Source organism: Balearica regulorum, chromosome 5 (assembly GCF_011004875.1).
Source record: "Balearica regulorum gibbericeps isolate bBalReg1 chromosome 5, bBalReg1.pri, whole genome shotgun sequence".
NCBI classification, from domain to species: Eukaryota; Metazoa; Chordata; class Aves; order Gruiformes; family Gruidae; genus Balearica; species Balearica regulorum.
Genome location: NC_046188.1, coordinates 37,247,381 through 37,274,269, shown reverse-complemented (window position 1 = coordinate 37,274,269; position 26,889 = coordinate 37,247,381). Strand labels below are relative to the sequence as shown.

The window sequence follows — 26,889 nt, the reverse complement described above, 5'->3', positions numbered from 1 at the left end:
TTTCTCATGTCTAACCTCTTCCTCCCATCCATCCTGTGGACTCATGCCTCTGTCTGGGCCTAATTCAATACCCTCTAGAAAAACTGAGAGATAGCAATGGGTCAGCACACAGTTTTAAAGATGCAGTAATAGTTTACAACTAGGAGTGGGGCTATCTGGTCTTTCCCTTTTATTCCAAGTTAAAGCCATAGATTTCCCAGTTTATGCCAGAAAGGGAATTTGTGGTGAGAGGTGAAAAATGCTCCTCCTGGGTAATAGTTTTTTGATTGTCTCCTTCATGACAGTTATTTCTGGAACAGGAATAAATGATAAGCAATAGCAGGGAAGGAAATTAAGACTGGTTTGAAAAGTGTGAATAGTATATACAGAGGCTATTTGAGAAAGCACAGCAAAATGTTTAAGTGGGTTGTTCAGTGGAGCTGCTGAGGAGAAGGATTTCAAGGTACTGGTAGACTCATCCATCCTTTTTTCCTGTTCAGACACTTCAATGTAATAAAAATGAAGACATGTTCTGTATAGTGGAACACACACACACACAGTTTTGCATTATTTTTCAGTTTTTATTATTGTTGTTTCATAGCTTGAGCTAGAAAATTACCACCTGAAAAACTGTAATCAGAGGCTGACGGAGCAAATTGAAGCCCTTCAGGATACATTGCAAGGTAAATGTGTTCACCTGGCATTGTAGCCTAGTAACCACCACAAGAGTGGAAGTCAGCATTCCTGGGTTGTATTCTTAACTTTGTCAGAAATTAGCATTTGTGCCAGCAAGCAGTAGAATTGCTCTGTTCCTCAGTGGATCAATTTTGCAGATGGAAATCACATTGCTTACCTGCCTTAAAAACTCTTAATTGGTTTCCCACCAGCAATTGAACACAGACCCCTTTTTTTCAGAGTCTGCTTTTGCCATTAAAATAAGCCACTGAGCTCCTGAACTAGAAACACTCATTGAAATACATGGCAAATCTCTCCATTCACTTAAGTGGTGCAGGGTAGAAGTCCCTGAGGTATTTCACTTTACTTCCACATGTGAATTACCCTTATCCCCACAGAACCTCTGCTGGCACGTGAGTTGGGTAGCTGAGCACTGAACGGGCCAAGGCAGCAGCTGTCTGGTCTGCCTTTAGAAGCCGGGTTCCTCTGTGTGATCAGGTTGGGTTGGAGAAACCTGCTTACAGTGCTTGTATTTTGTGGTTCTTGTTTTTTGGTGGATAGAGGGAGAACTTTGGTCTCCAGGGCTTGAAATCAGCACCTTTCATCACAACACATTTTGAAGAGGAAATTCTCTTTTAACTATTTTCTTCCTGGGTTTTTTTTGTTGTTGGGGTTGGGTTTTTTGGGGGTTTTGTTTGTTTGTTTGTTTTAGAGGTTTTTTTATGAGCTTGGTTTGTTCACAGTAAGATGAGCTAGTTTCCAGAACTTTGCTGAGTATGCAGGCGAGGGGCATTTCTTTCCTGCAGAAGTCTTTCTGGCATTCCTGTCACTCCACAGCAAGGGAATAGGGCAAAATTCCTTCTAAATCCCACCACATTCCCAGCTGCATGCTTTATGACTGGGGTTTTCTCATCCCCTCTGGCTCTGGCTGTTTACAAAAAGAGAATGGCTGGTAAGCTGCGTTAATAATCTGGTATTAAGTGTTCCCTGGATCCCAACTCCCTGGGCAGTAAACAGCTCTGCCCCGCTCCTCTTGTCCCCCGCTAGTCTCACTGTGCCAGGCTGAATTCAGAGGCCTCTGCAGAGACATAAATCTCTTTTTGCATGACATGCTAATAGTAGCAGCTTTCTCTGCTTCATGTTCTGTCACCTTTAGGAAGCTGCAAAAATACCAATAATATTTAAAATGAATGGCCTCTTTTCAGTCTACACTAATGATTTACTTTGGGCAGGGGAAAATGTGTGCCAGGATTTGTCTGTGCCGGTGTTATGCGTTAGGAATAGCTTTGTTAGCATTCAGTTCCTTGGGACTCAAGTGCCAAAGTCAGACTCTCATGGTTGTCTTTTTCTGAGCTGTGTTTGCAAGAGCTGGTTTCATCCTCTCCACAATCAGCAGTGATTTATTCTGCTGTTTGCCCTTCCCTCTGTTACTTTGTGTCTTCGGTTTGTTTCTACTTCCTTGTAAAAAGCATTAGTGATTAAGCAGTGCCTGTAGAGTTTTATGTTCAGGCAGCATTTTCAGCCACAGCTGTGCAGAGTCATTCTCACCCATGTTTCTGCAATTTCCAAAGCATCTTGGTTCTTTTCAGTCAGGCAATATATAAATGCCAAGGTCAATCAAAACTATAAAGTGAAGTAACAATCTCTGCCACTCCAAGTTTTATCCACACTTTCTCATACCTTCTCATATCCTAACACTGCTATTCAACAGAACCTGTAGAACAGAGATAGTCTTTAAATCTAGTAATTATAGAAAGGAAGAAAGTAGAAGAATTATGGAGGATAGGTACTAGACAAAAGACAATGGAGGCAATCTAGGATCTATCTTTTACATCAGCTTGTAATATAGCAACTGAAGGGGCAGAGAAAAAATAAAGAAAAAGAAGTTTTTACAGCAAAAACATGTAAGTGTTATAAAAGTTGTTGATAAAAAGCACTGCTTGGGTCATATAGTACAAAAGGATAGCAACAAGCTCTAGGGAAATTCTTGAAAAGGGAGTAACTTCACTGGTTGGTGTGATGGTTATGAAGGCCTCCATACATATGCTGGAAGCCTCATCTAGCCCCTGGGAATGGGAGGAAGCATACCAGCTTATGTGATGGTTTAAATCAAAAGTCAAAAGCTACACTAAGCAGCGTTCTGGCCACTTCGATGGTTTTTGACAAAGCATTGTGTGGATAGGTGCACTTCCTTCTCATGACTGTTTTAAAAGAAGAGACATAATCATGGATAGGTAAGAGTAAAAACTGCTATATTGAGTTAGACTTGAAAGCTTGCCTAGGCCAGTGTTGTGTTTCCTGGTTGGCTGTGGATGTTTCAGGAAAGAGTGTAGAAAATATTGCAAGTAGAGCTGTCCTTCTCTCCATGTGCCCATCCAGCTTTTGCTGTCAGTGTTTTAGGAAGTTTCTAGGTGAGAACTTCTATCTAAACTGTTATTTGTACCACTGATAAATTATTTTTTCTGGCCTATCTTTTAGATACCACAGCATTCTATTTCCTTTTTTGTCTGAAAAAAAACCCAAACCTTCCTTCTGTAAATTTCAAATGCACTGCGTGATAATTTCATTAGACACCCCTTAATTCCACTTTTGTAAGAAAGAGCAATTAATCATTTCCTATTTGTCTCTTCTGTACTATTCCCAGCTATAAATACATAAGCACTTCTGTTATAGCTGTGCCCCGCCATCTCCTTTCCATTCTGTATTGTCCTAACCAGGCCAGGGTGCTATTGAAATAAAACTGACATGAACAACTTGTACTAGCAAGTAACAATTTAAACAGTAAAACATTTGAATGCCCTAACCATATGTTCTCCTCCGTTGTAGATATGACCAGCATTCCTCCCTTTGAATCTCTTCGGAGCTGTAATTCTCTGAAGCCCAGAGCATCAGAGGCCTCTTTTACTGAGAAGATAAACCAAAAATCTGTGCTCCTTGCACCTGGCTTCAGACAGGTGTGTCAGACAGGACCTACCAAACGTGTCATCTCTACAGCAAACATAGTTGTTGCCAATGACACCTTTACTGAGGATGGAGAGGATGAATCTCTGCTTTCGCAGAGCACGCTGAACCTTTGGTCTGACCCATCAAGCTGGAATCTCTCCACAGAGAAAGATGTATTCCCAGCCATAAGTTCTGAACACAGGTTAGGGTGCTCTCATCCCACGTCACTGGATCCTCCAGCTGAGGCCACAAGAATCCTTGAGGCTTTGACTTTTCAGTCGTCTTTGGAAGGAAACCATAGCACTGTGAGCACCTTGCAACAAGTGGCTTTGGACAGCACCCGCTTCTCTGATGATCTGAGTGCCAGGTTCCGCTCCCACCGGCTGGACTCCTCTTCCTCAGGAGAAATAATGAACATGCTTGAGGGCCGTCTCCAAACTGCTGAGCCACCCCTGGTTGTGTCAACATCAGCTGTTACAGCACATTCCTTCTGTCCAGGGAGGGAATGTGGTCTTGGCAGTAGTATGACCTTTCCAAAAATACGAACTCCCAATACACCAAGAGACAGTATCCAACTAGCCAAGAGACATTACAGCCAACCACAGCCAGGGGCTAATTCTTTCCATCGTGTAATGAACTTAGAAGCTAGCACCTTCCAGCCTATATCAGACTCTCCAGTCTGCCATGGGCAAGTGAAGGAGACAGACATTGATGATGATGGGTTAGTGGAGAAGATGGAGACAGAACGCGGCCCGGTGAGGGAAGAAGCTGGACCATGTGAGGAAATCAACCACTTATCTTCAGGGCAAAAAGAAGCTGTGAGTTCTGAGGCTGGCACACTTAACCCAGAAAGCAAACCTCCCACGCCACCGCTGCACAGATTCCCATCATGGGTAAGAAATGAAAGGACAACAGTCTGAGAAGTGCTGCTTATCTTTGAGTACTGTTGTAGCCTTTGAGTTAGGCTACAACAGCTCTTAGTCTCAAGCAATTGTTTCCTGTGCACATCAGTCACGTTTCTAAACCACCTAGTCTTGACAGTTCCAGATCATGGCGCATGCTGGTTCCACTGACAATTTTTTTGTTCTTTTCTCTTTATAAGAAAAAAAAAATCCATAGAAGAAAATACTACTCAAGAAACATAGGAATAAAAATGAAAGTTAAGAGATGCTGCATTGTGTTTTATCCCTATGGGTCATCAAAAGTTAATCCTTAGTTCTGTAGTCATGTGTTTAAGATAGAAGTGAGTCGTAAATGCGAACGAATGGATCAGACTAGATAGTTTCAGGGTCAGAAGAAGCTGTGAATAGATACATGGATTAGATCTCAGCATTCCTCCCTCATGATATACTTCCGCTATCAGGAAAATTTTGTGAAAACCTTTGGTAAAGTGAATATACATGTCCTATTGCTTACTTCACGTGAGCGAGAAGTCTGTTATTATCACTTCCAGTTACTTGTTAGTTCAGATGGTTGGATTATTTGCTAATATGTCAATCTAACTGATAAACTTGGTGGAAATCAAGATACTATCAAAAGAGATAATTCCATTATTTTCAATTTGCTTTTTTAAAATCTTAGGCAAACAAATGGTTTGTTGAAGGTGCAAAATCAAGCACTCTTTGTTAATCCTCATGTTTTAGAATTTTTTTCTATGAAAACTTAACATTATTTGTGATCTTTGGCTGTGCCCTTTATGATACCAATTTAAACCCCAGTATAATCACAGCTGTTTTTCCCAAGGAATCTCTCTTCTTTCAGTCCATAATATGGAACTGTGCTGGGGATGAAGGTGGACAGTGTAGTAAAAGAAATTGCAGTTTTCAAGATGTCTGGGCTTTTTTGCTGCAGAAGTCAGAAAGATGACATGAACAGTGTACTCTTTTGGAAGAAGGGAAACACATCTCAGATTGGCTTCTATTCTTTTATCTGATCTAGAGTTCTCATGTAAGGTTCTTCTAGTCCCTTTAGCTAAATATTTCACAGGTGATAATCATCTCTACACACACCTTCTGAATGTCTAACTTGAGTTTGGTGAGCAAATTTGATTACAGAAGTGCTGAGAACTTCTCTGCTGCAACTGTATTCAGTTGTTTTTATTACAAACAGTGTTATATGATGCTAAATTCTCAAAAAGTCAGGTCTTGGACATCTTGAAATAGGTAGTCCAAAGGATACTTCATAGAACCTATGCCGGAGTTCCTCTTCTGGAAAATAGCCATAGGACCCACCAATGTTCCTCCCAGGGTTTTTTGTAATTTTTTTTTATTAATGTTTATGAAGCATTGCAGTGTTATAGTCAGGAACGCCAAAGCAAAAATCCATTATTTTGTCTTCAGACCGGAGTCAAGTAAGTGTATCCAGGTAGGGCAAATTTAAGTATATCAAACACTAAAGCATGAGTAGGATATTAAGTAGCAGCTTAATCAGTAAGAAATGTCCATTATGTGCCCTGAATAAGAAGCGTCTGGGGGAAAAAAATGCACATATTTCATTAGAGACTAAGTTGCAATGCATACACATACAGAAAATGCTAATTCTGTCATTTCTTTTTTTGGTGTACTTGACTTTGCAGTACTTTAATGTATTTGTATTATGTGTGTTATCTGATAGTGATTGGTTGTATGCTTTAAGGAGCAGCAAGAGGATTGCTACCTTTGATTTTTATCCATTTTAGACTGGTGGATGGCTTAGTCATAACACTGCATTTAGTTACAGGTTTGGGTTCCCCCCCTTGGAATTTTTATCAATTTGTGAAACACTTGGAGATCCTTTTGAACTGAAAGCTCCATGTGTTGTTATAACTGAGACATGGGTTTATCAAGATCATTCCAGGCATTTCTTTCATTCCCTTATAAGAGAATAGGAATCCTTTGCAGGTGGTGACTTGATAAATTGTCCTGTTTTAGGGCTGTTCTTGATTAATTTTAATACTTTGTTCATAAAGTGGAAAAAAAATAGCTTTTTCCAAGCTGTAATATAGTCATTTATTGATAATTGCATGTAGGTGTTCCAATCTGTGGATATCATCTCTGTAGCATTTATAAGCAAAGTCTGTTGTGATTCAGGGAATCGCACACAGATGCGCGTTTCCACTAATGGTCATTCACCCAACATCTGGTGGAACAGAGCAATCTTTCTTAGAGAGTCCCTCCTTCCTGCCCAGAGGTGTGATTGTGATAATGATTCTGTGACACGAGCGTTTCTTTTTGCAGGAATCATGTTTTTGTCTGACCATTGCTGTTCATGGTATTATTGTTCCAGGAGAGTCGAATCTATGCTGTGGCCAAGTCTGGCATGAGGTTGTCTGAAGTGGCCATGGTGAATGATACTTCCAGCTGCTGTAAGTTCTAGACAAGATCCATCCTTAGAGGGAGTTTACAGTGACTGTGTGGTACCTGAGCTTCTGGCTGTTCACATTTCTTAATTTCCTTGCCTGTTTTCAAAGTAAATTTGATTTTGCAGATAGCCACAGTAAAGAAAGGAAGAGAGGAGGATATATCTGATCTCAGGGATGGTTGGTGTTGGAGTGTTTGAGCCCCTACATTCAGTGACATCTTCAGGGACTCCATTATCTCCTTCATCACTTTCACTGACACTGTCCTGCCTCTGCATGTCTGTGACCTGCTTTTAGTCTTGCGATTCGCCATCACCTTTCTCTGTTATGGCTTTTATCTGTTTCGACATGGTGCACTGGATTGCCATTGTACCAGGGGGAGCACAGGGTGGATGAGATGTTTTACAGGCTAAATGGAGGGAGTGTTGCAGCTGTCTTTGGGAGTTGTATGTAATTAATAACACATCCCCTGGTCTTTCTGAGGCCAAACTGTCCAGGATGGCAGTCCTCCATTATTTGATGTTCCAAGAGGCTACATAAGTTCTTACACGCATACATGTACCTCTCCATTAAAACCTCCTCCTTTTCACCAGTTTGTATTATTTTTTTTCTTGCTGTCTCTCTGATTTTTCCCAGTTTCCAATTTTTCACGTTCAACTTCTGGGCCATTTACCTGTCTCATCTACAGAAATGTCACAGTGCCAGTCTACACTACGCTGAAGGGGGTAAGGAGTTACTTCACTTTTCCTCGTATGAAAAGCATGGTCCAGGGCTGCCAGTAATTTGAGAGAGAACGGGATGAAGCTGTGCAGTGAAGGAAAGAAAATTAGAGAATACCAGGAAGTACTGGACACCAAAAGAATGCAGAAGGAGTAGCAGATGATAAATGTATTTAGGAATACAGAACATTGCAGCAAGTTTTGGTCCAGGAAGCTGCAATGTGCACTATGAGGTTGTAGAAACGTAGGGGTGATAGTGGGTGTAGCCTAGAGAATGAAATGGGAGAGGGCTTTTGAGACCTAATGGGGAAGCACAAGGCTTGTGGAACAGTAGGAGTGTGTAACCAGAGGAGACCCAAACAAGTCAGGCTAGAGAGTCCAGCTTGGAAGTTATCAGACTAGAAAGGGAGGAAATGAGGAGCCCTGGGACAGTAGTGGGCAAGGCAGTGTGAAAATGAAGGGCCTGCAATGATTGCTCTGTCTCCTCATTGAGCAGGGATTGTCCTGGGAAAACTGTTCCCTCACACGCTGACCATACAGGTCTGTTTTCCAGAAAGCCACACAGATCAGCAACGTGCCTTTCTTAGATGAGTCTTCAGGCTCTGATGATGACTGTGGCTCCCATGCCAGCTTCAGGACTTCTGCTGCTGGATCGGAGAACAGGAAAGCTAGCATGCCAGGCAGCCCTCGTGCCATGAAGAGAGGTAAAGCAGGAGTATTGCTACTGAGCAGCATGAACTTTGTCCTCACAGGTGAGGCAAGATATCTTGAACAGCATCATCAGTGACAAGCAAATGCTCAGCCTTGGTGATGCTACTAAGGACTTCTCCCAGAATATGTGCAGACATCAACAGCTACTCAATAGAAACCTGCCTCTTAGATGGCCTTTTACCACTGGTAGATTTCCTCCCAGGCAATTGCTAAACTAAGACTGTGGAAGAGATTGATCTCCCAAATTCATCACATATCCAGTGAAGCCATCCGTAGCTTTTCTGTGACTTCTTGTTAGCAAACTATTACTGACACATTAAAGAAAATGTCTCTGTCACTGGCTGATAATTTCTTGACCAGTAAACGAATCTTTCCTATCTTTGAGAGGCATCAGGAAATTTGGGTCCTGGCTAGGACAATTTTTCTTGACTGCTGGGAAGGTTAAACTGGATCCTTGAGTGGAATTTTCATTACAATTGGTAGTCAATAAAATAGAATCCCATTTCAGGTAGTCATAACTTCTGTTGTGATGCATTGGCTGATATGTCTCTGCATTGCCATGGACTGGTGGTGGGAGATTCACCAAAAGCACAGCCCCATAGCTGGTGAGGAAGCCTTTACTTTAGTTTGAATTTTTTGCTCTTGAACAAAAAAGCCTTAATGGTGAACTCAAACTTTTTCAGAGTGTGCAATATTCAGTGCATGCTTCTGTCTAGCCATGACTTTAATGCTTTTGTTATTTTGAACAGGTGTATCTATGTCCTCACTGAGCTCCGAGAGTGACTATGCCATCCCTCCTGATGCCTGCTCCTTGGATGGTGACTATTCAGAGCCAGAGCATAAGCTACAGCGAACATCTTCCTATTCCACTGATGGTGGAATCTGCAGTGTAAGTCTTCCTACCTCACAGTTGTGAAAGGATGCAAACAGAGCCTTCGCCTTGAAAGAGAAAAAGTGTAATTAGAATATATTGAGTTATCCCCTGCAGAGTGATGCTGTGATAGACTGGGCTGTTGATCCAGCTGGTTTGTATCAAAAGACACTATCTGATGAGTCAGTAGAAGGTGCAAGTTCTGTTACGTGGTTAGATAAAAGTATAAGCATCTATTGCTGTATTCTTTCCTGATGACCCATACTGGTTTCCTGTAGTAGCATTCTACTTTTAACTTACACTTTTGTGACAAAACAAGTTTGGAGATTCAGAGGAAGGAGAAAGTATAGAGTATTTTGGCCTAGGAAAAAAAACCTCAAACAAAGGCAGCATTAAATTCTGTACTCTTGAATGTAAGAGATCAAGCACACAAGGAACAAGAGTCTAATCATGACTTAGAGCCAGCCTTCGCTTTTATTTGGAAAATCATTGCTATGGTAGGAAGACAAATAAGTTTTCAGTGCATCCAACAATCAGCAAAATGATCTTCAGATGCTCCCTTTACTAAAACACCACAATGTTGTATTTACAGCAACACAGATAGTTTAGGACTCTCTCCAAGTTGAGCAGAGAGCACTGACCTTGGATGGCTGCTACTCCCATCTGGCAGAGTAAAGTGGAAAATGATGGAGATGCAGCAAATGTCTAAGCTTGACTTCAGCACTCTTTCATTTGTATTTTGAGAGGTGCAAGATAACCTCCTCTCCCCTTTGCTCTTTGCCTTCCAGGAACCCATGGAGAAATCAGGTTACTTGCTGAAAATGGGCAGCCAGGTGAAGATGTGGAAGAGACGATGGTTTGTTCTAAGAAACAGACAAATCATGTACTACAAGTCTCCGGTGAGTCACTAGGATGCATTTACTCTTGTGTGGAGGCAAAGGGAAAGGCTGTCTGCAGAACCAGTTCCAGGTTAATACCACCAGCAGAGTGGGCAGCCATGGGCAAGCTTCCCCCAAAATGTCCTGCCAAAGAGCTTTGTCTGGCCCACAGGTTCAACCACGGGTCTCTGCTTAGGCAGGGAAGCTCCTTGTGGCAGTTTCCAGGAGATGAAAGGTTGTTCATAAGGACAGAAGCTTGACACCTACTGGCTAACTTTGTACAGATGATGAAAAGCAGAAGAGGCATACCATGGCCCAGCTTTGGTCATGTTTAAGATGAAAATAAAGGAAAAATAAATTACAATACCAGGAGGATGCAGATGCGTACTCATCGGTCAGTATATGGGACTCTAAGGAAAACAACTTTCAGGGGGAAGAAAGCTGGGTTCTTTCATTTTTCATCCTCCCACATGGACATGGAGGTATTAGAAAACTAGAGTAAAATTGAAAACGAGCTTTCATGCTAAATGCTGTCTTAAAATGATCAATGAAACAATATTGAGAGCATGTTTGTGCATTCAAACCTTTCCAAATACTTCTTATAACTCACAACTGTTTCAAACAAAGTTATGTTATTTAAAAAATTCTAGCAGTATGCACTCACAACTTGTATATACAATAAAATACATGTATTATTTGCCTTCATTATTCTGCTGTACTTAGCTACATTACAGAGAATTATATTTAGGGATATCCACCTTCCATACTTTTTTCTTCTGGATACAGCAATTCCCTCCATACCTGCATAATTACACAGTATTTCTATGTATATACACATCTTTGCTTACAAGTCATGAATATTGAGAAGATTTCTTTTCAACTTTTTTGTTTTTTCAGTTGTTGTCATATTCTGACAAGACAAAAATACACCTTAGGGCACAATGCATCTTGATTTCTGATACTAGGTTTATCCATCAAAATTCACAAGCAAATTATACATGTGTGTATATATATATATATATGTAAAATAATTTCGTAAATATACAGAATTTAGACTGTTGGTTGGAAGGGACTTCTGGAAGACTGTAGTCCAACTGACACACTGAAGAGGGACTGTGTCACCAGCTGTAGATCAAACCACCCATGGCTTTGTCTGGCTGAATCTTGAAAACTTCCAATGGTGGAAATTCAGCCACTCTCTGGGTACCTGTTTGGTGTTGTATTGCCTTCCAGTGAGAAAGGATTGGGTTTTTTGTTTTGTTTTGATTCCCCCCCACCCCCATGTCCAATCTGAACTTTGTAAGACAGTATTTGTCGTCATTGCCCTTGTTATATTGTCTCCCGCTACTGAGGAGACTTTTGCTTATCATTGCAATGGGATCACACTGTCTCATATTCAGCCTGGCAACCTTCAGCTGTCCTTTCCAGCTCATGAATGCAGACTTCGACCTGCACATGCATATTATGCTGTATGTAAACTCAGATGGGCCTTAGAGTATTTTTTTTCCTACTGAAAAAGTTGTTTGCTTTTCTTTCCACAGAGTGACGTTATCCGCAAACCACAAGGACAGATGGAGCTGAATTCCTCGTGCCAAATTGTCAGAGGTGAAGGGTCTCAAACATTCCAGGTAAGCATTGCTTTTTCCTCCTGCAGATAACCACACACTCAGTGGCTGGATGAGAGAGCATTTATTTCAAGTTGAATGGCACTGTATGTCTTAGTTGAGGTGAGCTAACTTTATCTGGCCCCTGTGTTTCCTGGCACAGGCCAGGCAGTTATTTTAATAAAGGGGAAAGAGCTAACTTGTAACCCAAATGCAGCTTTTTGAAATTTAAAGAAATTCTCCTTTATTTTTGTTTTGGTTTACACCATAGCACTTTCCTTTATTGCAGTTAGGACTGAGAGCTTGAAATCTGTGCAGAAAAGTGATTCTTAGACTAATTAAAACCAGACAGTACCTAGGATCTCCTCTTTCTGAAAGACTCCTCTCACAAGATCTCCAGCCTGACCTTACATGTCTGGAGGATCTGAAGTGTTGGATTCCTATTAGAATTCAACTTCTGAAGTGTTAGAAGTTAGCCCATCATTGGGTTCAGTTTTGAGTCATTATTGTTAGTGGACTTCACTATAAAGGCAGCAGTAAAGTTTCTCTCATACTCTGACTGAAAGGCACATGGCCTGACCTGTGAACTACCATCTGCCCTTATGGAACTGAAGTTGTTTAGGCTTAATACTATTAAATTCATAGCAACTTTCCTGTCAAAAAGTCACAAGCTATTTAAGGCAGAATGCAATACAAAGTGAGGGCAGCAAAATCCCCATTTATGTAGTCACCTTTAAAATGAAAAATTAGCAGCAGGACTGAGAAACAACAAAGTATGAGAGAGGTGACAAAGCCACAGGATCCAACAGAAACGGCTCATGAGAATGTGATTCATCTGAGTTTCAGTTCTTTCACTTGGGGTTTGGGGGTTAACACCTTTTTTCTTTACCCAAAAAAATCCCTCCTGAACCATCAAAAAAAAAATATCTGTATGGGATAATGAAACTCAGCAGCTGAAGAAAAGATTGCAGGTGTGCAGACTTACATGTCCTCACTGCTTTTTCTTCCAGCTCATGACAGAAAAGAGAACCTATTTCCTGACAGCAGATTCTCCCAACATCTTGGAGGAATGGATTCATGTCCTACAGAGTATCCTGAGAGTGCAAGTGACCAGTCCTGTTGGTGTTCCTCACAGTGATGCTAAGCCTACTGTGAAAGGTTGGCTCACCAAGGTAAAATGCTGTTTCTTACTTTATTCAGTTTAGCTCAGTATTGACAGTGTACTGGCTTCTTGGTTTGCACAGTAAATGTCAGCAAGAAATTAGTGTTTTAATACTCCCTAGAAGAGTGGGGAAAGAAAGAGAAGTGGCAGTAGATTTCTGTATTTCAGAGAGGAACATTTGTATAAATGATAAGGAATGGGACAAACAAGGCTACTGAGAGATACTGACTTTGTTAAATAGTAAGTAATAACAAATATCTAGCTTATGTATGCTTTTCTTCAACAGAATTCACAGCCTGTCATAGTAAAAAAAAAAACCACAAAAAACCAGGAAATGCTGTTAAATGCCACATTTAATTGATCTTAATTTGGTGATATAGGACACTTTCAAAGAAATGGCTTGTATGGTTCCAGGTTAGCATTTATTTCCATCATAACAGACTGCATGTGTATTAGTACAGAGTGCAATGGCTGAAAATTCTTATGCTTGATGCCATTTCTGTAGATCAGTTTTGTATACCAAGTTACTATGAATCTTTTAATATAATTCTGGTCAACATCTAAAGATGGCTAAAGACAACCTGCATCTGAAGCTTGTTCGTCTGCAACAGGAAACAGCTCCCTAGTCTACATGTTGACTGGTCTCTTCCTGCTGAGATGAAATTATTTGGTTTTATAATCTTAAAAAGGTTATTCTTAATATTTTATTTCAGGATACAGAAATTATGGGTTGTTATGAACGAGTAAAATATTTCAGAAAATCTCAGACCTATTTCCATAAGCACTTATGTCCCATTTACTTAGGTGGGATGTACTTATCTATTTTTGGAAGTGGTACCCTGGATGATTTGTTCATATTAGCATAGAATAAATAATATATGCAAGGTTTTAAGGCAGAGTTTAATTGAAAGTTGAAATCCTAGAAAATAGTTCTAGCACACTGCTGATGTTAAAAAACATGTATTTCTTTGTCCTCCTCACAGGTCAAGCATGGTCACTCTAAGCTGGTCTGGTGTGCACTGATTGGAAAAACTTTCTACTACTATCGAAATCATGAAGATAAGGTAATTTCTTTTCCCCTTTTGTTCCTGAACTCTCTTTTCCCATCTCTCATGACACTTTCTTTTCTTTTACTGCTTCTGTGTCTCATGCTTCAAGTTCTTCCTTGGCTGTACTTCTCCCCTTCTAACAGCATCTGCTCCACAAAGAGAATTAACATTTTCTCTAATTTTTTTTTTTTAAAGCTAAAATGACAAAAGACTTAAAAGACATGCCCTGGTTTTGGCTGGGATAGAATTAATTTTCTTCCTAGCAGCTGGTATAGTGCTGTGCCTTGGATTTAGGATGGGAATAATGTTGATAACACACTGATATTTTAGTTGTTGCCAAGCAGTCAAGGACTTTTCAGCTTCTCATACTGCCCTGCCACAAGGCAGCAGGGGTGCCCAAGAAGCTGGGAGGGGACGCAGCCAGCACAGCTGACCCCAACTGGCCAAAGAGATATTCCATACAATATGATGTCATGCTCAGTATATAACTGGAGGGCTGGCTGGGAGGCAGCACAGCTCAGGTACTAGCTGAGCGTCAACTCTGGATGATGAGCAATTGTGCTGTTCATCACTTGTTTTGTATATTCTATTATTATTATTATTATTATCATCATAATCATCATCTTCCTTTTCTGTCCTGCTAAACTGTCTTTATCTCAACCCATGAGTTTTACCTTTTTCTTTTTGATTCTCTCCCTCATCCCACTGTGCGTGGTGGGGGAGCGAGCAAACAGCTGCATGGTTGTTTTAGCTGCCTGCCAGGTTAAACCACAAGGTGGCAAGTGACTGCTCATTCTCAGATCGCTCTATATCTTGTTTCTCGCTTTCTCCATTTGGTCTTGTGAATCCTTTAGAGCAGACTTTTATATAGCAGCTGATATATTCTGCATACTGTCATGAAAATAAGTAGCAACAACAATATGGGAAGAGGGAGGTAATTTAATCGGTGTAATGTGCTTCCATTTCTGGAAGCTTGGTCCAATGGTCCATTATGTTCTCTTGGTGATGGTGAAACCCAAGTTTTAGAATATCAAGGAATACTGTGACTCATACCTGGGACTGACCTCCAGAGTTAGCACAGCAGATATGCTCTGTTTGTCTGAACCTATCTATGTAACTTTAAAAGTACTTATTTTCCAGTAGCAAGCAGAAAGTCTGACAAGGATTGGAAAACAGTGGCTCAAGATACTGAGCAACTGACCCTCAGAAAACACATCCTGCCTTGTGGAACCAATGATGTAAACACAACTGACAAGTGCAATGGGAAGGAAACAGTACCTTGTGGGAAATACCATCTTTTTATTTGCATATTCTTATTTTGACATGTAGATGCTCTCCCAAGAAAAATAATAATAGTACTAACAAAGTTTGTAAATACTTTAGTTGATGAAGGAGAAGGTATTCTATAGAAATGCAAGATTATCTAATTACATTAGTTAAACTCTGAATTGTCGTTTATTCCCTACATTTTACAGAACTGCTAACATTTTGACCTGGCTTTTCTTTCCCATTGTTCCCTGTCCAAAGTGGGAGATGAGCTATACTTATCTAACTTGCTTCCCCTCCTTATAGTGTCCCCTAGGGCATCTGCCTATGCGTGAGTCCAAAGTAGAAGAAGTAGACCGTTCCTGTGACTCTGATGAAGATTATGAAGCCACTGGTGGAGGACTTCTCTCATCCCACTGTACACTGGTTATTCACCCACAGGACCAGAGTCCCACATACTTACTCATTCGCACGAAACAGGAGAAGGTAAAAAAGCAGTCTTTTTTGGAGAGCAAGAGTCTTTTTGGTATCAGCAAACAAATGGGGCATACATATTGAACCTGTTTGTGGAAAACAAGGTCTGAATTGACCCGTACTGTTCTCATCCTTATGCCTAGAATACCTGGCTGTACCATCTGACCGTAGCAGCTGGTAGCAGTAATGCCACAGTGGGCACATCGTATGAACAACTCATTGGAAAACTATTGGATGCAGAGGGAGACCCTAGTAAGTAGAAACCACAAACTCTTTTCCATGGTAGCAAAGCATAAGGAAGGGTAACTTCAGTTCCCAGGTTTAATCCAGCCAAAGGTGAGGGACAGGGATTCTCAGTAGAATGGCATATGATATAGTGTCCTTCTCTCCTAGTTCCACAGTAACATCTCCCGAGAGGATACAAACATTGTAGTGAAACTAGACAAGTCCATCACATTGTCATATCATTTATTAAAGCATCTGAAACTTCTGTAATATTAATTCAAATTAAAATAAAGAACTGGAGCTTTAGTTTTTCCTGTTATTGTTGGTCCTGATTTTACTTTCCTGGGAATTTTGACTATACAAACGCATGCCCTCTCCTCTGAATACACACTTGCCTTCACATCTGTTCCTTTCTCTGCACGTATAAACCCTCACACATAGATCCATGCTCATCTGTTCCTCCTCATCTTTGATACTTGCTCATTCATGTATATTTATGCACCATGTTCTCAAATGTGTATTAACATATGTATTTGTACTTAAGACTCTCTTCCTGCACACTCACATATTCCTAGGCCTCTGTGTGAACCTTGCTTACTGTTGAATAGTGACTTGCACTAACAAAGACCCCCATTGCAGGCAGCTGCCCTGGCAGAGTTTATGTCTCTCTGAACACACAGCTGAACAGTTTCTCACCAGAATCCAGCTGATGAGAAGCTCTGACATAGCAGGATTGCGGATGACAATACTTCTTTCTGCTGAGGGCTAATAATGCTGGTGACTCCTTGTTCATGGCAGACTTTGCTGAAATCAATGAAGTGGCAACAAAAATAAATGTCTAGTGCAGTGCTTCTTCCTCGGGTGCTTTGCCGTTTCAGCAAGGCTCCTTTTCAATGTGGACACTGTTATCTTTCTTCTGTTTCTAACGCTGCATGGTTTTGCCCATCTGCTACCTCAGATTCTCCTCTGTGGAAACATCCCATGTTGTGCTACAGTAAAGATGGGTTGCACACATCCCTCACCACTCTGCCATCGGAGGCTCTACAGACTGAAGCTCTGAAACTTTTTAAGGTATTTAAAGGGATGTTGCATTGCTTTCAGTTATTTTGCTCTGTTGTTGGGGCAGCAACATTGTTTGGTCATGTTGTTTGTCACAACATTTACTGTCACCATCAGTTGCTTTAGACTGGCCTGCTGGGTCATTTAATTACAGCAGGACAGTCGGGTATTAGGTACTATTCATTCTTTGAAAGTTTAACTTTTTCTTGTAGGGAATCTGGCTTTAGGGGCAGTGTCCCCCAGAAGCTTTATTCTTCAAAGTTAGCCTTATCTTCCTCTTTCCTCTCCAATAGTTGGATGGAAGGAAACACATTTTACTGGCAAACTCAGTTGTGTCAGTAAGACCAATCGTGAAGCCATTGGCAATTTGATTCTTGTACTTTAGAAGTCTAAGATCAGCAGTAAGACTGGAGAGTGTTATCAAGGTAAAGCACAGGCATGGAAGGCAGGAAGCACATTTCCCCCTCGATTCTCTTGCTGACTTGTGAGGTCCTCAGGCTGAGGGAGGTTGAGTGAATTTTCTAATTGCCACAACTAAGTATCTATTCTCCTCCTTCCTCTCAGGGTTATTTAGAAGAATTCATTAATTGTCTGTAACATGTCTGGGAAACCTGTTCTGGAAAGTACCAGAGAAGAGTCACTGTATTCATGGCATTGACAGAGAAGAGTCACTGTATTCATGGCATTGACTAACTTCTACCCTTTTACAGTCCTGTCAGCTGTTCATCAATGTCCCTGTGGAGGCACCCTCTATTGATTACCACGTGTCACTTGCCCAGACAGCACTGCAGGTCTGCCTGACACATACTGAGCTGCAGAATGAAATTTACTGTCAGCTTGTTAAACAGACCAGCTGCCGACAACCCCAGAACCACTCAGTCATTCAGGTCAGTTCCTCTTTTGTCACTTCCACTCTGCAAATACTTTCTATTTAATTCTATGGTTTTAATAATTAGTAATGGGACTGGTTCTCATAAAATTGTGCAAATGCTAAAGCTGTGCAGGAGGAGAGAGAATCTCGGCACTAATGTGCAAAGAAAAACACTGAGAATGCAACTACTTGCAAAATAAATTTTAGTTTCAATTTAACCATTTAGCAGTTGCACATGGTCTATTCAGACCATATTCAGAATCAAAATTCCTAATTCATGTTGGCTAGCTATAACTGTCACATGTTACTAGTTTTGTTTTCCGTTTTAGTTGATCAACAGCATGCAAATCGTGAATGTTACTGTTAATCATGAAATCTGATTATTGCACTATAATTATTGGGTGAATCAAATGAATAAGTTGCAGCATAAATGTAGATACTTGATTGTAATATTTCCAACTCAAATGAGAAAATCTGGTTAAAGAATAATGGGTCTAAATTTGAAATAAAATTCCCCAGTGTGTTCTTTGTTATGATTTGCAGTTACAAATAGGACAAAAGTATTAAGTCTTAATCATTCACTCAGCTCTTGGTTACACTAGTCAAAATTTTCAAAAGTGGCCAGTCATTTAGAACACCTCTTAGAGTCCAGATTGAGACAGTGAAGAGCAGTCTGTCCTCTGACCATCACTTCCCTTTGAAGCATCTTGAACTACATGTCTAAAAATAGTCACTCCCAAAAGCAGTGGTCACCATCCAACATTCTGGTTGCAGTATTCTATGAAGGACAACAGGCAAGAAGTACAGAATAAGAATGATGTCCAATTTTATGTTCACAGTGCTGGCAACTCCTGGCTTTGTGCGCTCCTCTCTTCCTGCCTCAGCATCACTTCCTCTGGTACATCAAACAGCACTTGCAGCGACATGCAGACCCCAGGTAAAGACTGCAACAGCATTTTCTTCTGCTAAGCTGATTGCCTTTTGCATCCACAACGGATAAAGACGGAAGCAATTTTGTAACTCACACCTGCAAAAATAAGTTGAGGGAGGGGACAGAAGGTTCCCAATGGTATCAAGCTGTTCCTCTTCAGTCATTCACTTATATTAAGCTAGCTCACAAGACTGAGTGACCTGGACTAGCAAGAGAACTTTTTGCAGATATAACTGGAGGTACATAGGGAGGTTTTTGCTGATGCAGCTACTTTCTTTTATTGATAGAAAGACACAGTAATTATTTAGAATGAATCATTAGAATTTTAGATCATTACATTCTGCTGTCAGGTTAACAGGCATACTGACAGAACAAATGTGAGGCAGAGAACATCTCGGAGAACCATAAAAAGTCAGGAAAAACTAACAAACCTGAAATATATGCTAGTACTGTTTTCTGTTACCTCTTTTTGGTCTGTAACACTTTCCGCTATAAGAAAACAGCGCAAGATCTCCTGTAACAGCAAGAAGTTGTTTTCCAGTGTTCATGCTGTGCTCTTTCTTTGTTTCCATGGTGATCTTGTCTTCAGCATATCTCACTGTGTCCTTGGGGAGGAGGTCACAGCTAGAGATGTCTAGTTGTGTGTTGCAACAACATACTGTTGCTAAGACATAGGTAAAAGAGTGGTTTCTTTTCAAACAAATACTCATATTCAAATACTCGGTCTAAGTCTGCCTTGGAACTCAAGCTAAAAGTCTCCTGGTATTGCAAAGGAAATCTGTGTACTGCTCCTATCAAGTTTTTTTATTTTCTTACATGCTGCCTCACATTTGCTATTTCTTCTCAGAAGCAAAAACAGATATCAGGCATTCCTCGATGTTCAGGTTCTCTCTCCATTGGCTGAGGCAACGTATTAGGGATCTTCTGGCTAGTAGTAAGGTAGAAATCACCTCTTCAAACTTGTGCATTACCAGCTCCCAAACTGGCCCATTCAACTCAGTAGTGGAGCTGCTCTACTGTTAGGGACTATTGAATTTCATAAGGATGTGCTGTGCTCTGTGACACTCATTTAATGCATTGGTTTCAAGCATTACTGTAATGATGGTCTGCCAGGTTCTTAGCCCAAAAGTACCTTTATCAACAAATAAACTTTAAGCAGAACAAAGAGGAAATATATTTATACAATCCAGCTATGAAACAATTATTAGGGCTAGGAAAAAATACAGAAATTACAGCAAACTGTTCTTATATTCATCTGTAGTTTAGATTAGATTTAGAGCAGTTGCTAAATGGGGCTTAGCTCCTTCTGCCTAGCTTTAGGAATACTTATGTGTCTTTAGATGGAGCAGATATGGCTGTTTCTTGACCAGCTAAATAGATACGCTTTCCCTGTTTCATAGCAAACAAGACACTAGAATGTTTACACTGCATAATGCCTGTGACATAGATTTACATTAGATCTTCATTCTAGGTATTGTTTTTCCATGAGAGGTGACCTTAGAGTATATATCCAGTCTCTAAGAGAGGAATAAAAGTGGGGCACAGTTCTAGGTTAGAAGACACAGGGCTCAGGAACATTTGGGAGCCAGACACAACAGCTTCTTGCTGTTTCTCCATTTGAAAATTGTTCAGACATATTACTGGGGAGGTGATCAATATATTGCTACAGTAAAAAGCCAGAGCTCCTGACTTCGATGTTGCTTGCAGGGATTGAACTGAAGATTTAATCATGTGCTGAGCTCCTGAAAGCATCTTGAATGGAATTACTTTCCCCTGCAAAGTGATAGTACAGTTATAAATCCATATAAATCCTTCAATTTCAGAATTTATTCAGTACGTACATTCTTAACATTTTTGGAAAAGGTGTAATTGACTGTTCCTGCCTGGCTTTAGAGAGATATGTCCTTTTGGTGCTGTTCAACGGAGCACTCTCTTCAGTAGACAGTAAACTGATCATATTAATAACTGTCCCTATACTGTATTGAACTACCAACAAATCTGAGCCTGCTTTGAATCTCTGTCGAGTCTCTTGATTGGCAGATAGGGTTAACCATGTAAATTGATAAACACAATTTACATAATTCTGTAAGTGAGACTAATGCATTACAATTTATTGTTAATGCTTATCAGGACTTGACACGATAGTAACTAAATTCCGCTGGCATGACAGCAATTTTAAGGGTGAACTGGTCTTGATGACAACAAGATGGATACTATGATGACAACAGGGTACAGAAGAGGGTATTCCTATACTACGTCCAGTCCATCTAGGAACAGGGAATGCTCTTGTGCTTCCTGGAGAGTCTATCGTCTACCTTGATTTTACAGATCCTTGGAGCTCAGGTTTGTGTTGTAGCTTTTCACTTGAGCTGTTAGTCTGTTGAGAAGAACTAGGATATCTGCACAGAGATGTATCTTTGCTTGAGCAAAAGCCTGAGGGAGGAATGCTTTGCCATGGCATGGGAAATAGAAGAAGACATGGCATTTAAGGCATGTTTGTGGCTTATCTCCACCTCTTTGCCTAGGAGTGAAATAGGCAAGTATGCCATCTACTGCCAGAGATCAGTAGACCGCACTGTGCAGACTGGCGAGCGGGAAGCCAAGCCCTCCCGGATGGAGATTGTGTCCATCCTGCTGAGAAATCCCTACCACCACTCACTCCCTTTCAGCATCCCAGTGCACTTCATGAACGGAACCTACCAGGTGAGCCACCGCAGCTGCCTTTCTTCTGGGCACTGGAGGACTGCACCATAACCTGCCTCCTTCATGTGGGTGGGTGGCACCATGGTGTTTATGTGTGTCAGACATTGAGAAATAGACACTATCTTTCCTCCTTGCCATTTTAGCCATTTTTTCTGAGAAAATGAAAGGAATCCAACCCCAGCTCTACAGGTCTTAGGAAGAAAAGGTAGCTGGGGAAAAGGGAGAGATGTCATAAATGCTTCAGTACAAGAAAGAATGCAATATGAAGGGAGACAATATGCAAGTGCAGTCACTGGAGCTGGCAGTCAATCATGAGATACCAATCTGTAGGAAACCAGGCTTCATTAGTTGTGATACCTATCAATGTCATGGTTTTTGAAAGTTATCCTTGATTAGCTCCTCTTTCATTGCAGGTTGTAGGTTTTGATGGTTCCTCAACAGTTGATGAATTCATCCAGCGACTGAACCAGGAGACTGGAATGAGGAAGCCATCCCACATGGGATTTTCTCTGTTCACAGATGATCCTTCTGGCAGGAATTTGGAGCATTGTCTGCAGGGCAACATGAAGGTATTTATTTTTCCCTCTGCTACATTCAGCACACAGCTTTGAAGAGTTGCTAAATGGCTAATAAATTTTTCTTAATGCAGCAACATTAAATACACTTGGGTATTGTCTATCCAGATTAGTATTCAGAGATCAGATATTGATTCCTGCACTTGGGTCACAACAACCCCATGCAACGCTACAGGTTTGGGGAAGAGTGGCTGGAAAGCTGCCTGGTGGAAAAGGAGCTGGGGATGTTGGTCGACACCTGGCTGAGTGTGAGCCGGCAGTGTGCCCAGGTGGCCCAGAAGGCCAGCAGCATCCTGGCTTGTATCAGGAATAGTGTGGCCAGCAGGACTAGGGAAATGATCGCCCCCTGTACTCACACTGGTGAGGCTGCACCTTGAGTACTGTGTTCAGTTTTGAGCCCCTCACTACAAGAAAGACATTGAGGTGCTGGAGCATGTCCAGAGAAGGGCAACAAAGCTGGTGAAGGGACTGGAGCACAAGTCTTATGAGGAGCAGCTGAGGGAACTGGGGTTGTTTAGCCTGGAGAAGAGGAGGCTGAGGGGAGACCTCATCACTCTCTACAGCTACCTGAAAGGAGGGTGTTGGTCTCTTCTCCCAAGTAACTAGTGATAGAAATGGCCTCAGGTTGTGCCAGGGGAGGTTCAGATTGGATATTGGGAAAAATATCTTCACTGAAAGGATTGTCAGGTATTGGAACAGGCTGCCCAGGGAAGTGGTTGAGTCACCATCCCCGTGTTATTTAAAAGACGTGTAGATGTGGTTTAGTACAGACATGGTTTAGTGGTGGACTTGGCAGTGTTAAGTTTATGATTGGACTCAATGATCTTTTAAAAAAGAAAGACCATAAATGTCTTTTCCAACTGAAATTATTGTATGATTCTATAATTAGCTCAGTCTAGTCTGAGGTACTGGTTAGGACAAAGCACGTTCTGTTTAGTAGGTGATAAATTTGTCAATTTTTTAGAAGTCTTTAACTCAGATTTTAGCGCATATTAAAGTTTAATTTGTCTTGACTGCAAAATTAAAACATGACTGAGCTAGCTAGCACGATCAGATATCACAACTGACATCAAATGTGACACTCCTAATTGAGACAAATTTATGTTAGGCTGTGAGTCTCTTGGCATGTCTATATAAATCTCATCTATTGGATTATGAAGTATCTCCTTGCTATCTCCAGATAACTCAGGTTTTCATTGTTGATGAGGGTACTTAGGGGAGAAAGCTCTACTGAGTATGCTCTCACTTTAAAAAGGACTGGAGTGCCTCAGATCGAGGGAAAAGGAAACCAGATAAAGTATTAACATCTGTGCCTTTCATATGGCGATTTTTACCTGGATGACTGCCTTAAGTGAGAAGGCTAGTGGCCATGAATGAGACATATCAGATTTTCCTACAAATCTGGGACAATAATTGTCATACAGCACTGATAGAGGAATAGTGGTAGTGGCAACTTTGAAGAGGCCGTGATACCTGTAAGGAACATAAACGTTTAGATTTACACAGCATAAAATTTCACATTGGGCAATGGAGGGAGAACATGCCGATAGCTTTAAATTAGACAGTTTGAAGGAGAAACTACCACAGATAGTGCCAAATTATTCGCTTTGCTTTCATGGCCTGATATAGATCAGATAATCTGGAGCTTTGCTGGTAATTGAACCACCATTTGGAGAAATAAGATATTAGAGAAAATGAAGGAGCTTGAGACAATCAAAGGCATCACTTTTACTGGTTATTAACTGGTTATTATTTACTTGCCAAGGCAACCTCAATAGCTTTTTAAGAGAGGATTAGGATATCTGATTATGTATTTCGTGTGGCTTCTTATGTTCACATTCCTTTTACTGAGATGCTATCAAAAGAGAAGTCAGGACCTTTATTAGACCACTTGTAAAAGAACTGGAATAACTAAGAGAAGCCAAATGGAACCAAGGGACTAACCCTGCTATTACTAAAACTATGTCTGAGTTACAAAGTTGGAATCTAGGACCAAATGTTCCCGAAGTTTGGACATTCACATCCAAGGGTTTGGTTTAGCCAAGCATGTAGGCGGCCGCTCTTCAGAGGATACGTTAGTGCTTTAGTTTGGCTCAGGACACTTTTGAAGCAAACCTCCCAGTCACTCCTATTAACCATGCTTTGATTCACATTAAGGAGCAGCCTTGGAGAGTGTGAAATGGATTCTTTTCATGTGAACTGGAAGACGTGATCCAATACAGTGGTGGGCTTTCAGGCCATTTGATCAGACTAAAGCTAGTCCAAAGGAAAACCCTTTGAAACTCATCAAGTGTTGGGAACAGGGTGTTAGGAACAGGTGTTTCACTGTGCAGATCTGCTCCTCCTGGGCTTTGCTACTTGCTAACATGGACATAGCCAGAGTTGCTACCAGACAAGAATTCACTTACAGATGCCCCCTTGCAGATTACAGCTGGAGTTTTCAGTTTGAATGCTTTAATTTTTACATACTGTGTAATAGAAAAAGGAATTGTTTTGCCACTTTTGGCTGTGTTTATGCAGATCCAGTCTATTTCTTTATCTTCTATCCATTTCACCTCAGTTTGTCTCTCCTCTCTCCATGATATTTTTTAAAGATCTGTGATGTCATTTCTAAATGGGAACAAGCCTTAAAAGAATTGCATCCCGGCAAATATGAAGGTGGCACAAGAATTGTGAAGTTGACCTATAAGAACAGGTACGGTGCTTCATTGGTTGGCCTCACTACTGCTGTTAATTAAACATTTCTAGACTGCATATGTCTGTAGATGGCCAGTAATTTATAGCACTGTTAGTGCCAAAAGTTCTTTAGCTAAGATGTGTTCAAATCCTACATGAGATGTGATGACTTTTGTGTGTGGTACATGTGTAAAAGGGAGTATATGGTCTAGAAGTAAAAACCAAAACCATTTGCAATAGCAGAATAGACTTAAAATGGGTTAAGAACTAGCTGTAGCACAATAAAACATACTTGGCACAATTTCGTTTGCCTAGATTCTAAGACATAATTAAATAATGTGTGTTAAGTGAGAGGAAGAGAGACCTGGGGGGAAAATCACCAGTGAAAACAAATATGGTGAAACTTCCAATTAAGTGAAGATTCACAAAGATGAAAAAGATAGGAGAACAATGTTCTAAATGGCATGAGTTGTAGAGGAGACTTGTAGTAGCAGTGCCCAGACTTTATAAAGAAAGAAATGTAAAAGTTAGATGACAAGAGATAGTAGAGAATGAAAGTACAAGGCAAAGATCTAAACCAAAAACTGGAACAAGTTCGTAATTTATAATACAGACAGGAATTCTGAATTACAATGAATGGAGAGCTGTGTATGAGAACAAGGAATGGCTTTCTGCATGTGAATTCTGTCTGCAGGCAAAACAAAGGCCACTCCAAAACCAAAAAGAGACAAAGTTCTGTATTGAATGTATGAAGATTTTGTTGACTGTATTGGTGGAAACAAACTTCTATGAACTTTGTTAGTTGGTCTAACAGATGTGGAATCAGAGGTTATTGCTTTTGACCCAGAAGGCAGCATTTGTTTCAGGAGTGAAACTTCGCAGTATTATTTTGTTGAACTGGAATGTGCCTAGATTGGACAGCAAGGATGTTTTGATAAGGTCTTTCCAAGGCTGGGCTGTTCTAACATCAAGAACTCTGATAAGACACGTGTGAGGTCACTGTGGTCCTAATGGTGGTGTTAATCTTAAATTGACATAAAAATAAACAAACTGATCCACTGGAATGAATATCTTGTGTGGTATTGTGGAATATGTAGTCATAGATGCAGCTGTAAATTAATATTTGAATTAGATGGTGTGGGCTGTAAATAGGCACACATGAGGAATGGTTCTGGGAAGCATCCCCCCAGCTGGTGTCTTCAACCTCCATTAGTCAACCTGCTATACCAGGTCGAAGGGAATAAAAAATAGTAGGAAGCTTTGATTTACAAGAATGCTTCTTCAATTTTTGAAATAAAGCCTGCTAATTTGGTCTCTTATTTCCTGCTGAAGCAAACTGAAGACTTTGTTGTAACAGTATCAGTGTAAGTGATCAAAACAAAGCTGGCAGGAATAACAAGTCTACAAGGCTGTCATGTAGAAGTTTATACATGTAGAGCAGAGGCAGTTCTGTATTCTGTGATAAGCAGAGAAGGCCCTATCTTAAACATTACCTGTCTGTGCTTGATGGGGTTGGATGGCCACTGATTTACCTGTGTTTAATAAGGCTTCACTGTCTTAAAGTGGTTGGCACTCACAATTCAAAGGGCTTCCAAAACTAGAAAGTATGTTTTGAGCCTCCTTGTCCAAATCTTGTTCATAAGGGAAGCACCTCAGCTTCCAAATGTCTTTCCAGTACCGCCTGCAATGCACTAAGTTCACTTTGGAGAAGGAGAAAAAAGAAACCCCACTGTTACTCACCTTGATTAAAGTTCCCACCTCTACTCTAGGTTCACAATACCTTTTTACCTTTACAATCCTCTCTGCTTTTTAGGCTATATTTTCGGAGCCAGGCCAAAGGTGAGACAGACCGGGAGCGGTTGCTACTGGCCTTCCAAGTCAGCAATGAAATAGCCAATGGAAGGTTTCCTGTTAATAAGGAATTAGCTCTGGAAATGGTGGCTCTGATGGCTCAGGTGAGTATGGCTATGGGCAGAAATACTCCCTTTTGTCCTCCAGGGACTTCAGCTCTATACTGAATGTCTTTGACTAACCAGCTACCTCTTACGTCAACAGTGATATTTCTTATCAAACATACAGTGTGAGATGTACCACGTGAAACACATTATACCAGCATACATATGTTGTTAGAACACCTTTTGCTGTAGGGAAATTTGCTGTAGAAGTGCCTCTCCTTTCCTT

The 26,889-nt window shown here is 40.8% G+C and overlaps 1 protein-coding gene across 2 annotated transcripts in view; it reads left to right on the top strand.

Moving 5' to 3' along the window:
* PLEKHH1 (pleckstrin homology, MyTH4 and FERM domain containing H1) overlaps nt 1-26,889 on the top strand; it is a 52,624-nt gene that overhangs the window by 17,571 nt on the left and 8,164 nt on the right. Inside the window, exons 6-24 of one of the 2 annotated variants that reach the window (XM_075754192.1) lie at nt 581-662; nt 3,481-4,490; nt 6,862-6,940; nt 7,571-7,659; nt 8,207-8,357; nt 9,114-9,253; nt 10,024-10,134; nt 11,655-11,741; nt 12,728-12,889; nt 13,863-13,943; nt 15,501-15,680; nt 15,812-15,920; nt 16,852-16,964; nt 17,663-17,839; nt 18,663-18,760; nt 21,280-21,457; nt 21,871-22,026; nt 24,627-24,727; nt 26,522-26,663. In XM_075754192.1, coding sequence (XP_075610307.1) covers nt 581-662; nt 3,481-4,490; nt 6,862-6,940; nt 7,571-7,659; nt 8,207-8,357; nt 9,114-9,253; nt 10,024-10,134; nt 11,655-11,741; nt 12,728-12,889; nt 13,863-13,943; nt 15,501-15,680; nt 15,812-15,920; nt 16,852-16,964; nt 17,663-17,839; nt 18,663-18,760; nt 21,280-21,457; nt 21,871-22,026; nt 24,627-24,727; nt 26,522-26,663 — 3,246 coding nt within the window. The remainder of the gene's footprint in view (nt 1-580; nt 663-3,480; nt 4,491-6,861; nt 6,941-7,570; nt 7,660-8,206; nt 8,358-9,113; nt 9,254-10,023; nt 10,135-11,654; nt 11,742-12,727; nt 12,890-13,862; nt 13,944-15,500; nt 15,681-15,811; nt 15,921-16,851; nt 16,965-17,662; nt 17,840-18,662; nt 18,761-21,279; nt 21,458-21,870; nt 22,027-24,626; nt 24,728-26,521; nt 26,664-26,889) is intronic. The other variant, XM_075754193.1, reaches the window with a different exon arrangement.